The sequence below is a fragment of the Neocloeon triangulifer genome, unplaced genomic scaffold (assembly GCF_031216515.1).
Source record: "Neocloeon triangulifer isolate White Clay Creek 2 clone unplaced genomic scaffold, ASM3121651v1 ptg000006l, whole genome shotgun sequence".
NCBI classification, from domain to species: Eukaryota; Metazoa; Arthropoda; class Insecta; order Ephemeroptera; family Baetidae; genus Neocloeon; species Neocloeon triangulifer.
Genome location: NW_026775549.1, coordinates 3,788,392 through 3,800,188, shown reverse-complemented (window position 1 = coordinate 3,800,188; position 11,797 = coordinate 3,788,392). Strand labels below are relative to the sequence as shown.

Genomic DNA, 11,797 nt, shown 5'->3' with positions numbered 1-11,797 from the left:
TTATCACCGCGATACACTCTCTCACAAAACATGATGAAGTGCGCTCGTTTTTTCGCCTCGCGCTTGTCAATATGTTTCAATTGTCGTTTTTTTTCGCGCTGGCTGTCATCGCGGCCGGCGAGATATCAGGCAGGAGGAGAGAGAGAGATGTAATAGTACAAATGCGTTTGTGTGTTCGGAATTCTCTCTCGGCAGCACCCACCCTTGCGTTATTTACGAGTGGCTGCCACATACTTTATAGTTTTCGCACCCCTGTGTGTTCGCGCAACACAAAATATTGCGCCGGCGAAACCATTTCTGATGACGTATCGCTCTAATTTATGGTGACAGGTTAATATATGGCCCAGGCGTGGAATCAAAAATCTCTCTTTGATAACATAACAGCTGCACATTACAAATTTATCATGACGCGAAACCTGCTTCGACCAAACGCACACGACATGATTGATTCGCGATCGAGCCGCTCAAATACCAGCAACTGCCACACCATGTTTCACTCTCTCAAAATTTACTTAACTCATGACAAAAACTCTGCAAATTCACAAATTCAGGAGGATGAATTCTTTTCACCGGTTTCAAAATTGAACTCTAATTATTTATATTTATTCAACACAGATTCACATGCTCTAAATCTGTAAGAGAGTTTATTTTTAATTGAAAAATGGGACTAAATACTTAATCATATTAAAAATCTGAAGTTTAATAAAAACAGGCTATTTAATTTTGCAAGAATGCAAACGTTAATTAATCCTGCGTTATAATTAATCTTAGATATAACGAGTATTTAGGTCTATGTTGATTATGAATTAGAATAATTATGACTAAATAAAATAAAACACCAAAAGGGTTAAACCTAATTTAATGTTCTTAAACTCCTTAAGAATTGATTGAACCAAAAGCTCTTTATATACTAAATAACATAGTATATTTAACAAAATTTATTATACAAAAAAAATTAATATGGTAAAATGTTTTTTTCATAGGAAATAATAAAAGGTAAAAAAAAATAAAAATTAAAATACAATATTATTTATATTAGAAAAAAATTACAACTACTAAAATCAGATTTATTATTATTTATTATGTTGAAACATTGTTAATTTAAAAAAAAAAAAATTTACAATTTTTATTACATTTTGTGACCCTATTTCATGTGCAAGAAAAACTAAAATCAGCAATTTCAACAAAGAAGTGAGCATGAAAATAATGAAAACTCTTTTAAACTCTTTACAGGCATACATAAATAAATTCCGTACAAAAATACAATCTTATTATCAGATAAATTTAAAATTTTATCTTTAATTGTATGACAGACTTGAATTAAATGAGCCAAAAAGGAGTCATTAATCTTTCTCGTGAAACAAGGCTGCAGACTGTGACTGAAACTGTTAGTGAGACATGTTTACTTATTTTTATACTGTGCTTTGCGTTGGTGTGTGAGTGCAGATGAACTTGTTTTTCTTTTTGAAACCATCAACAAAAACGGCGTTGATCAATCTCAGATTCCGTTCCGTAGGCTGACTTGGGAAAAGTTTCAAATACTTGTCAGACGCTGCAAAAAAGTATGAGATAAATACTCGGTCCAATTATTTTGTGAGTTGATTTTTAAACTCGACTTGCCAGCAGGATAGTCGTGGAGTCCAAACCTCTCTGGCAAAACTACGCTTTGCGCCTGAAGATGTTGCCAATCCATTGTGCAAATTCTGTTAATTCCCAGCCAGTGCTGATTCAGTAAATTCTTGCCATTTGCCTGATTTGCAATTAATAAATTGAATTGTATAAAAATAATTAATACATAAAACATAAATTAAAAAATAAATTGCTTATTTTAAGTAAATGTGAAACTATTTTAAATATAAAAGATGATCAAATTTCCTTACAATTATTAAATATCTTCATTTGATTATTTATGTACATAAATATAATCTGTCATCTGTCATTTATTTTTATTTTTACTTAACAAAACATTCAAACTCGCTTAATTCAGAAACTCACCAATATATTTTTTATCTCATCCGTAAATCTGCCGCAAGGCACATCATAATTTGGCACGCAAAGGACCTCATACAGAACTAAATGAGCGAAGCGATATTGCATCTATTGAATTAATTTTTATTCAAAATGCTATTAAAAATTTACTTGTTTTCATTACCTCGTTGTCAACCAAATTTGCCCTTTGTGCGCGAATTTTGCCCAACATATCAAAAGCGTTAAAAAAACCTTCTGCTCGCGCCATTCGAAGACAGGCATCAATCAGAATGACGGTTCCCGTCCGACCAACTCCGGCACTGTAATTTGGTTAGGATAATATTGCAATTAAAAATTATGGAAAATTATGAACCTGCAATGAACCACAACTGGACTATCGGATTTGATTTCCAGAATTTTTTCCATGAAGCAAGCAAGAGACTTTGCGTAGAAAGGCACTCCGTGGTCAGGCCATTGTGTGTAGTGCATTTGCACAACCTGCAATTTTTGATTCGTGGCACCTTCAATTTTAAATTCATAAGAGCACAAACCAAACGATTTTGGTCTCCATTCATGAGTCGCATGGTGCGCTGTGTGTAATCGGGGTAAATTTCTTCCTTAACGCTCTGAATCTGAAGGCCCTTGACGCACACAGACTGTCTTTCCTCAGGCCAGTACTTTTCGCACTTTGTCTTGAATTTTGAAATTTTTTAAAATTAGTTTTAATGTTTTTGTTGGATCTCAATTCATACTTTTCCATTCTCAATTAAGTTTGTGACCATCACAATCAAGGAAACCTGTTCCTGCCATATCATTCGCCAAAAATCGACCAGGGTGTTCGACTTCGGTCCTTGCGTCGCAATGTATGTTTTTTTCATTTTGTAGCCCTTTCGTTTAAATATGTAATATAATACTTCAAAATATACTTTTCTGTGCGAGAATTTTAAAGTTTTTGTCTAATTCTCTTCATAAAATTGTATTAATCACTTTTATAAATTTCCTCCTTAACAAAGGATTTTTTAACCAATAATCACTAATCTAAATTGCTAAATAGCAAAAATATTAAATTTTCTGGCCAGAAGAATTTTAAAATAGTAAATGACCAATACACCACATTTTTATGAATTTCACCCAATAATATTTACATACAAATAAAATTTTGAAACTTAGAAATACTTTCTGAATAAAAATAATGTAGATAAACTGGTGTCAGTCTTACGTCAACATAATTTGCGTTGATGTAATCACTCTGTCCCAATCCTGTTTGAAAATTCAGCTTTACTCTCGTCTCATCGTAGGCGGCCAGATTTCCATATCGATTTTTCGATTTATTTTCACTTAATATTCCTACGTCCCATGATTTTGTTTGTCCACGAGGAAATTTCTAGAATCAACGTAAAATTAAATCGCAAAATTTTAGAATTCAATCTCAAAATTACAACGTGCTGTTTTTTAAACAAGTCAAATTTGATTGCCATTTCCAAATATTCGTCAAAACTAGCGACGTTGATGATGGTGGATTCGTTGGAATTTTCTCCCTGGTCAGATGGAATTGATGAAGCATCAGGTAAAAGGGGCCCTAAAGGAATATTCACCAGAACTTCTGAAAAAAAGAACCCATCCTAATGAAGTGAGAAATTTGAAGAGACGTTAATAAGTAGATAAAACGGATTTTGAAAAATCGTTTAGTTCTGTAGATTTAAAAAAAAAAAACTCATGTAAAAGAGTCGGAGATAGTGATCGATACTATTAATAAAGCGCCATTATTTATTTTTTGAAAAAAATAATTTTTAACAGGTACAATTCTTTAATTGCCTCCAGGTAATACAATTATTACTTTAGTATTGACTCGCATTGTATAGAAAATTCAAGTACCTTCTTTTGATTCCATTAAACGATTCATGTTTATCAGCCAGCAGGTAACTCTTCGTTTCACGATTACCATAATACAAGCCAATATTAGAACCAGCAAAATAAAAACAGCTACGATTGCTCCAACAAGTAAATAATTTGTTTCCTCTGAAAATAAATGAAATAAATTTCACTCTGCAGAATCATTAGAAAACAATTTTAGAATAAAATAAAATAATAGTATTGAGGATTATAATAATACATAAATAAAAATAAATTGAATAACCTTCCATGCAACTCGGAGGTATCAAATCCTCACGAGATCACCCTTTTAAGCAAAAACCTGTGGTGCGATTATATGAGTCTCCCACGCAAACAGAAGGGTCTAATTTTTCTTTGCAGTTCATTCCAAATCTTCCTTCTCATCACATTCTAAATTTTTGAAAATTATAGAAAATGAACTAATTGGTTATTGCTTTATTATTATGTGAATGAATATACCCTTGATACACTTTGGCGGTTGAATGCCGATCTCCTTACAACCCAAACTGCAACTTCCATTCACTTTATCATATTCTCCAAATTCCGTTTTTCCTTCGCAAGCCCCGGACTTAATAATTTCGTTGCAATTGAGTCCAAATTTTCCTCCATCACACTCTAACAATATGAAACAAAACAGTCAGATGGGATTTAAACAAATTAAAAATCAAACCATTTTCGCAATGTGGAAATTTGAGGCCAGGCCTTGCACACGATTGCACACATTCTCCGTTTGCCTTGTAGTAATCGCCGTAATTCCCTGCACCTGAGCACTTCTTGTCTCTTAGTTGCTCCCTGCAGTTTATTCCGTATTTTCTTCCCTCACATTCTAAAAATATTTCTTATTTGAATTTCTTAAATGTAACTATTTTCCGTACCTTTTTCACACGAGGGAAATTGAAACCCCGAATGCTTACAAGAATCGATGCAGTTCCCTGTTATCGTATCGTATTTGCCATTTAAACACCTGTCCCCTACAGAGTAGTCTTATGGGTTTTTGAAAGGTACAATAATAATAATTTATATTTTATAATTTTTTGAAAGCAACACACTTAATATAAATTATTTATTTTAAACACCAAATCCACATAGCTTGGTTTTTACAAAATTTACTATAACAATATGACCACTTGATCTTCATATAATAATGTACATATAATAAAAAAAAATAGCACACTAAGCCTATATTTATATTCCTATGAATCCTATAATTTGAATTATAAAAGAAAGAAAAATATTTGTATATAATGTGTCTCGAGTATCTTTAGGAAAGATTCAAAATTTTCCGAAATTTTCACATTGAAAATTACTAGAAATGTTCTCCTTAATTGTTTTTGTCATGCGTCAGATATTTAATTGAAGCAAAATTTACAAAAAAAAAACTCCACGAAATCCAAACTAAATTAACCTGGGCTTTGGCTTTTGAATCTCTGAAAATATTATTTCCCGCCGAATCGGCCTTAAGATTATTGTAAATTAATTATTTTACAATTCAAATTTAAAAAGCTTAAAAAAAGCGCACCAATACATTAAATGTATGCACCTATTTTAAAAAATATTTACAAAAACGTAAATTGTCTGTGGCTATCTATTATCGCAGAATTCAAATTGCACTGAAGTAATTTAGTTAGATTATAGCCTGGGCCAGGTCATGCTTCTAGATTTACCTTGTTGTCTATAAAAATTTTAAAAAAAGTCTCCTCATGCTCTCTGCGTCTCTAAACTATAGAATATTTCAAAATATGTCGACTATCAACTAAATAAAAATTACTTGAAATTTCCGTAAGTGTTAAACTTTTCTAAATATTTGAAGGCACCTTTGTAGAGCATCTCAAATTGGTCCTGAAAGAATTGCAAAAATTTAAAAAAAAAAGTTTAAATTGTAAATTCAGTTATACAATTCCTGCTACGAATTGAGGTCTGGCACTTCGAATGCACCTGACAGCCATGGCCACGTCAACTTTTTGCTCCAGTTTGATTTTCTGAATTACAAAACCCAGCGCTGCGAAAAATCCACAAGCCGTAATTCCGTCGCTGAAATTATGAATATTTTTGATCAAATCGTGTTTCCAAAGTAAAGAAAAAAAAACTTACTTGCAAACCAAAACACTCGTCTTCTCCAAACTTGCGATTTCTGTTTGATCCCACAATTCCACCAACGACTCGATTTCTGGAACTGTTGATTTTTCCGACGGCCAGCCAGAGAAGCAAACCACTTTCACGAATCCCTATTTTTATATGCAATTCAAATAGATTGAATTTTGAAAAGAAAATCTATATATTATGAACCCTTGAGTGCTCGATGTCCAAGATTGAGCAGCTTTTCAACTGATAAGTTTTTATCAGGGTCAAAAACATGTCGCCCACAACGAGTTTCTGGCCTTCGACCAACGGTAGGAAAGATTTCTACAATACATAAAGAAAAAGTTAATTTTCTAAATTTAATTCAAATAACGTAACTCACCTCTTTTTGGTCCAAATCATTCAAAATTATCACGTGTTCCACTTTATACTGATCTACCATTCGCCAAAAATCCCCAATCGTATTTTCTAAAGGCGTTTTTGTGCAAATAAACTTTTCCTTCTTTTTGAAACCGTCAACCAATACGGCATTGATGAAACTTGAATATTCAGCCAAAGGATTAGTTGGACCAATTTCTGCATATAAATCCGATGCTGCAAACAAGGGTGAAAATGATTTAATAATTTAATATATTCATTTGTGAATTAACTTGCCATCGATGCTTAGTTGAAATCTGCAACCCTCAGCTCGTGCTGAATCTCCTGCTTGAATTCGCTTCCACTCACTCTCGCAAAGTTTGTTAAGCTCCAGCCAACGTAAATTGAGCCAACTCTTATTGTTCAACTATATGAAATTATAAAAAAATTCATACAATTGATCAGCGTCAATTATTGAGAATTTTTCTCTTATTTTAAAAATTGTAAAATAAACTGTTTCTAAGATTTTTTATGATAGAATAACCAAATTAACTTTTGTTTTATCAAATTACATATTCCTAATCAAATACAAAGAAGCTTTGATCTTTGATATATTAGTTTTTTATGTACCATTAAATTTTTCATCTCCTTTGCAAATTCCTTGCACGACACATCATATTTTGGCACACTAAGGATTTCATATAGAACCAAGTAGGCAAAGCGAAATTGGTCCTGTTCAAAGATGATTCAAAGTTATGTTTTTAATTTAAGAATATGAAATTGCCTCTTTGTCGACCATGATTGCCCTCTGGGAACGAATTTTGCTCAGAGTCTCAAATGCATCAAAGGACCCTTCCGCTCTTGCCATTTTCAAACAAATGTCAATTAGAATAAAAGTCCCGGTCTGGCCAACACCAGCACTGCAAGAATGAAAAATTTAATTGTTTTTAAACTTAGCAACTCGTTGTTTTTTAACCTGCAGTGAACTAAAATCGGTGCATCTGAATTGATATCTGAGATTCTTTCGAAGAAACTAGCAAGAGACTGAGCATACATTGGTACTCCGTGGTCAGGCCATTGCGTGTAGTGCATTTGCAGGACCTGAAATTTTTTAGGTTGATTATCAAAGGAAATACTATTTATTATTTAAATTTTACTGCTCGATTTTGATCTGCGTTCTTGAGTCGCAAAGTACGCATTATGTAATCGGGGAAATTTTCGTCTTTCACGGATTGAACCAGGAGACCCTCGGCGTGGAAAGATTGTTGCTCTTCAGGCCAGTACTTTTCGCACTTTGTCTTGAATTTTATAATTTTTTAAATTTGTTATTTATGTTTTGATGGATCTCAATTTATACTTGTCCATTCTCAATTAAGTCAGTGAGCATCACGATCAAGGACACTTTTTCTTGCCACACCATTCGCCAGAAATCGATCAGCGTGTTTCCCTTTGGACCTTGCGTGGCGATGTATGCTTTGGCCTTCTTGTAACCCTTTATTTTAGTAAATTCAAAAAGAAATATTAATATAAAAATGATATATTACATTCATAAAATTCCTGTTGGCTTGTCAAATTGATCCCATGTTAAAATATAAAATTAATTTTCTTAGATTTAATATTTCTGGCATATTTAAGAACTTTGAATAGAAGAAAAATAATATTATGGAAGCACAAACAAATGAAATTTAAATTTTGCCTCTGCTATTCTTCTGGGCCAGTTCCCGGCGTTACCAATCATTGCATAGTGTGTATGCAAAAAATTCTCACCTCAATAAAATTAGCATTGATGTAGTCATTTTGGTCAATCCCTGCTTGGAAATAAAGTTTCACTCTTGTCTCATCGTAGGCGGCCAAATTACCAAATCGATTTTTTAATTTATTTTCACGTGATTTTCCAACGTTGCAAGGTTTGGATTTTCCTCGTGCAATCGTCTAAGATGTAGACATTCTTATTAATTCTCATATTGCTTAAATTTTTCCGCCAGTACACTATGCTGTTTTTTAATAAGGTCAGATTCAAAAGCCTTTTCCAAATACTCGTCAAAATTTGAAATGTTAACAAGGGTGGAAAAATCGTCCTGCCGAGATGGAACCAGTGGAGCTGAAGACCCCATGACAAGATCCAACATTTCGTCTGCAAAAATATAAATATATGATGATTTATTTACATATCGAAATCTATTAATTTACACTCTGCTTCTTTATCGTTCGGTGGAGTCTCGATTGTATTTATGGACCAGCATTTTAATTTCCATTTATGAATAGCAATAAATGTTGCGGACATTACCAAAATCAAGACTACGAGGACAGTAATGATTATTCCAATCAGTGTTGAATTTTTTCCATCTGAAGAATAGAATATATTTTTAAAGTGTATAGTTAAGTAAAGTCGCAGAGCAATGGTGACCAATTATCTTGTAAAGCAATATGTTACATGAAAAATACTATGAATAATTCAATTTTTGTTTTCATATTCATAGATTGATTTCAAAAATTAAATAAATTCTTTTAAAAAAAAAGCATTACTCTAAAGAAATATATGTGTCATCATCCTGTAAATTTTTAACATTATTCATAAGTAAATATAAAATTAATAACAAACCTTCCATGCAACTTGGAGGTATCAAATCCTCACGAGAGCACCCGTATAAGCAAAAACCTGTGGTGCGATTATATGAATCTTCCACGCAAACATTCGGGTCGAATTTTTCATTGCAGTTCATTCCAAAGGTTCCTTCATCACATTCTAAATTTTTGAAAATTACAGACAATGAACTAATTGGTTATTGCTTTATTGTGAATGAATATACCCGTGATACACTTTGGCGGTTGAATGCCAATCTCCTTACAACCCAAACTGCAACTTCCATCCACTTTATCATATTCTCCAAATTCCGTTTTTCCTTCGCAAGCCCCGGACTTAATAATCTCTTTGCAATTGAGTCCAAATGTTTCTCCATCACACTCTAACAATATGAAACAAAACAGTCAGATGGGATTTAAACAAATTAAAAATCAAACCATTTTCGCAATGTGGAAATTGGAGGCCTGGCCTTGCACACGATTGCACACATTCTCCGTTTGCCTTGTAGTAATCGCCGTAATTCCCTGCACCTGAGCACTTCTTGTCTCTTAGTTGCTCCCTGCAGTTTATTCCGTATTTTCCTCCCTCACATTCTTAAAAAAACTTCGTGTTAAGGCTTCTTAAATGTGACTATTTTCCATACCTTTTTCACACGAGGGAAATTTAAACCCCGAATGCTTACAAGAAACGGTGCAGTTCCCTGTTATCGTATCGTATTTGCCATTTAAACACTTGTCCCCTACAGAGTAGTCGCAATTGAGCCCATACAATCCAGAGTCGCAACCTAAAATATGTAATTGGAATATTTGGCTGCCATTCTAAAAAAAATGTAGTAATACTTTGATTACAAAAGGGCAATTTAAAGCCCAATTTTGCGCAGCTCTTGCAGTGCCCATTTTTCTTATCGTAATTTCCTATTTCCTGGCCAGCGCACATTCCAGGTGCGAGTTGAGAGGCACAATGTAGTCCATACTTTCCGTTTTCACACTCTAAAAATGATTTTAAAATTATCATAAACTGAGTATAAATAAAAATTAATTTCCGCTCCATCTAACCTTTTACACACTCAGGAAATGTGAGGCCGCGTGCGAAACAACTACTGGTGCATTTTCCTGTTGCCCGGTCGTAATCCCCATACCCAGCAGGGTGTTTTTGGTGATTCTGGCGGTAAGCACATATTTTCCATGCCAACTTCTGATTGCAGTTATGTCCATAAAATCCATCATCACACGCTAAAATTTTTTGTTTCAATTATGAAAGCAATCTATTGGTTTCGATTTCCAAAAATTACGCTCTGTGCAAAAGGGCATTTTATAACCAGGACGTGCACAATTCTGGCAATATCCCGTTTTCCTGTCATAATTTCCCCAACCCTGGCCAGCGCATATTCCGCGTCTTAGTGTAGAATGACATTTTCGTCCAAACCATCCATCATCACAAGCTTTTAAAAGAAATTTTAAGTGCGGTAAAAGTTAATTTTTTTATAAATTCAAACGTTTTTCACATTCAGGGAATTTTACGCCAGGTTGCTCACAATCACTTTTACAATTTCCTGTGGCAGGGTCATAATCTCCAAACTGTGTTGCACCGGAACATTTTTTTATTCCTGGCAAATTATTTCCACAGTTAAGTCCGAACTGGCCACGAGCACATTCTAAAATTTTGGAAAAGATAATTTTCAACATTACACCTTATAAAATTATAAAATCATGAATTTTCGAACCTGTAATGCAAGTCGGAAATTTAAAACCTGGTTTCAGACAACTTTTACTACAATTTCCCGTTGTGCGATTGTAATCACCGTAAGTGCCATCACCTGAGCACCTTTTTTCGCCTTTAGGAAGGTCGTACTGGCAGTTTTGGCCAAATTTTCCTTCGTCGCAATCTAAGCTGCCAAAAAAACAATTAATGTGAATTTTTTAGAGGAATTATAAATCAGACCGTCTACGCATTTTGGAAGTTTTTTTCCCATCTCCTTGCAACTGTAGCAGACACCACTGGTTTTGTTATATTCACCATAAGGAGCCAGTCCTGCGCAAACTTCTTGAGATATAATATAATTGCAATCTAGCCCATATTTTCCATTCTGGCAATCTTAATTGAAAATATTGCGATTATTTCTTTCTTTTTTTTAATACCAAAAACCCACCCTCTGTACAAAATGGTGGCTGCTTCCCAGGCTTTGCGCACCCTTGCAAGCAATTCCCATTTGATACGTCATAGTTACCGAAATTTCCATCTGCACCGGTGCATATATGTTTTGTAATACTGTTGCCGCAATTCATCCCATATTTACCATGCTCGCATTCTAATTCAAACATAAAGTCGCTGGTAGTTACAATTCTGCCAAAAATTTACCTTGTGAGCAACCGGGAGGCTGAAAACCTGGATTGGCACAACCATTGATGCAGTTCCCCGTTTCTTTGTTGTAAGATCCGTAACGTCCTGAACCAGAACATTTTCCAGGGGGTTGGTTTAGCATGCAATTGAAACCATATTTGCCAATGTCGCAATCTAATCAGGAAATAATTTTTGTACTAAGTTTTTAAAAGATAAAAATGTAAAGTATACCTCGATCGCAAGAAGGAGGTTGCAGTCCCGGAAATGCGCATCCATTTAAACAAAGTCCAGTTAAAACATCATAATCTCCATGACGTCCACTTGTGCCATCGCAAAATCGATTTTCTGGAATCTTGGTGCAGTATTCACCAAATGATCCGTACTCACAGCCTGAATTTTTATGATTTTTTGATAAACCTTTTTCGTCATCTGATTTCCAAAACATAATTGAATTAGATTTTAGTGTCAACTTGAAAATTACCTCTTGCAAATGCTGATGGCAGGCAAATGATAATGAAGACTAATTTTGATATATCCATCTTGGCAGCATTTGGTTGTTCGATCTGATGTGAACAA

General features: G+C 34.0%; 2 protein-coding genes across 3 annotated transcripts; both read right to left on the bottom strand.

The window, feature by feature from the left end:
• Positions 1-1,412: 1,412 nt before the first annotated feature.
• Positions 1,413-3,446, bottom strand: LOC132194424 (receptor-type tyrosine-protein phosphatase T-like). Its single transcript, XM_059615679.1, has 8 exons — positions 3,408-3,446; positions 3,188-3,352; positions 2,721-2,855; positions 2,520-2,660; positions 2,342-2,466; positions 2,153-2,288; positions 1,621-1,750; positions 1,413-1,552 (listed from the first exon to the last, which is right to left on the bottom strand). The coding sequence occupies exons 1-8, from the start codon at positions 3,444-3,446 to the stop codon at positions 1,413-1,415; spliced, it is 1,011 nt and encodes a 336-aa protein (XP_059471662.1).
• Positions 3,447-4,997: 1,551 nt separating this feature from the next.
• On the bottom strand, positions 4,998-11,797 carry LOC132194258 (protein draper-like). 2 transcript variants are annotated; one of them, XM_059615424.1, is made up of 29 exons: positions 11,703-11,797; positions 11,453-11,650; positions 11,240-11,395; positions 11,031-11,189; positions 10,823-10,975; positions 10,605-10,766; positions 10,377-10,535; positions 10,173-10,322; positions 9,937-10,113; positions 9,721-9,870; positions 9,525-9,665; positions 9,319-9,474; positions 9,108-9,263; positions 8,900-9,043; positions 8,488-8,643; positions 8,286-8,431; positions 8,065-8,229; positions 7,655-7,789; positions 7,455-7,595; positions 7,274-7,398; positions 7,082-7,217; positions 6,928-7,029; positions 6,595-6,724; positions 6,323-6,534; positions 6,148-6,264; positions 5,953-6,086; positions 5,757-5,892; positions 5,630-5,700; positions 4,998-5,581 (listed from the first exon to the last, which is right to left on the bottom strand). In XM_059615424.1, the coding sequence occupies exons 1-29, from the start codon at positions 11,758-11,760 to the stop codon at positions 5,560-5,562; spliced, it is 4,047 nt and encodes a 1,348-aa protein (XP_059471407.1). In that variant the 5' UTR covers positions 11,761-11,797; the 3' UTR covers positions 4,998-5,559. The 2 variants fall into 2 exon arrangements, with proteins under 2 accessions (XP_059471407.1, XP_059471408.1); XM_059615425.1 differs by lacking the exons at positions 11,031-11,189; positions 11,240-11,395; positions 11,453-11,650; positions 11,703-11,797 and having other exon boundaries at positions 5,001-5,581; positions 10,605-10,771; positions 10,823-10,954.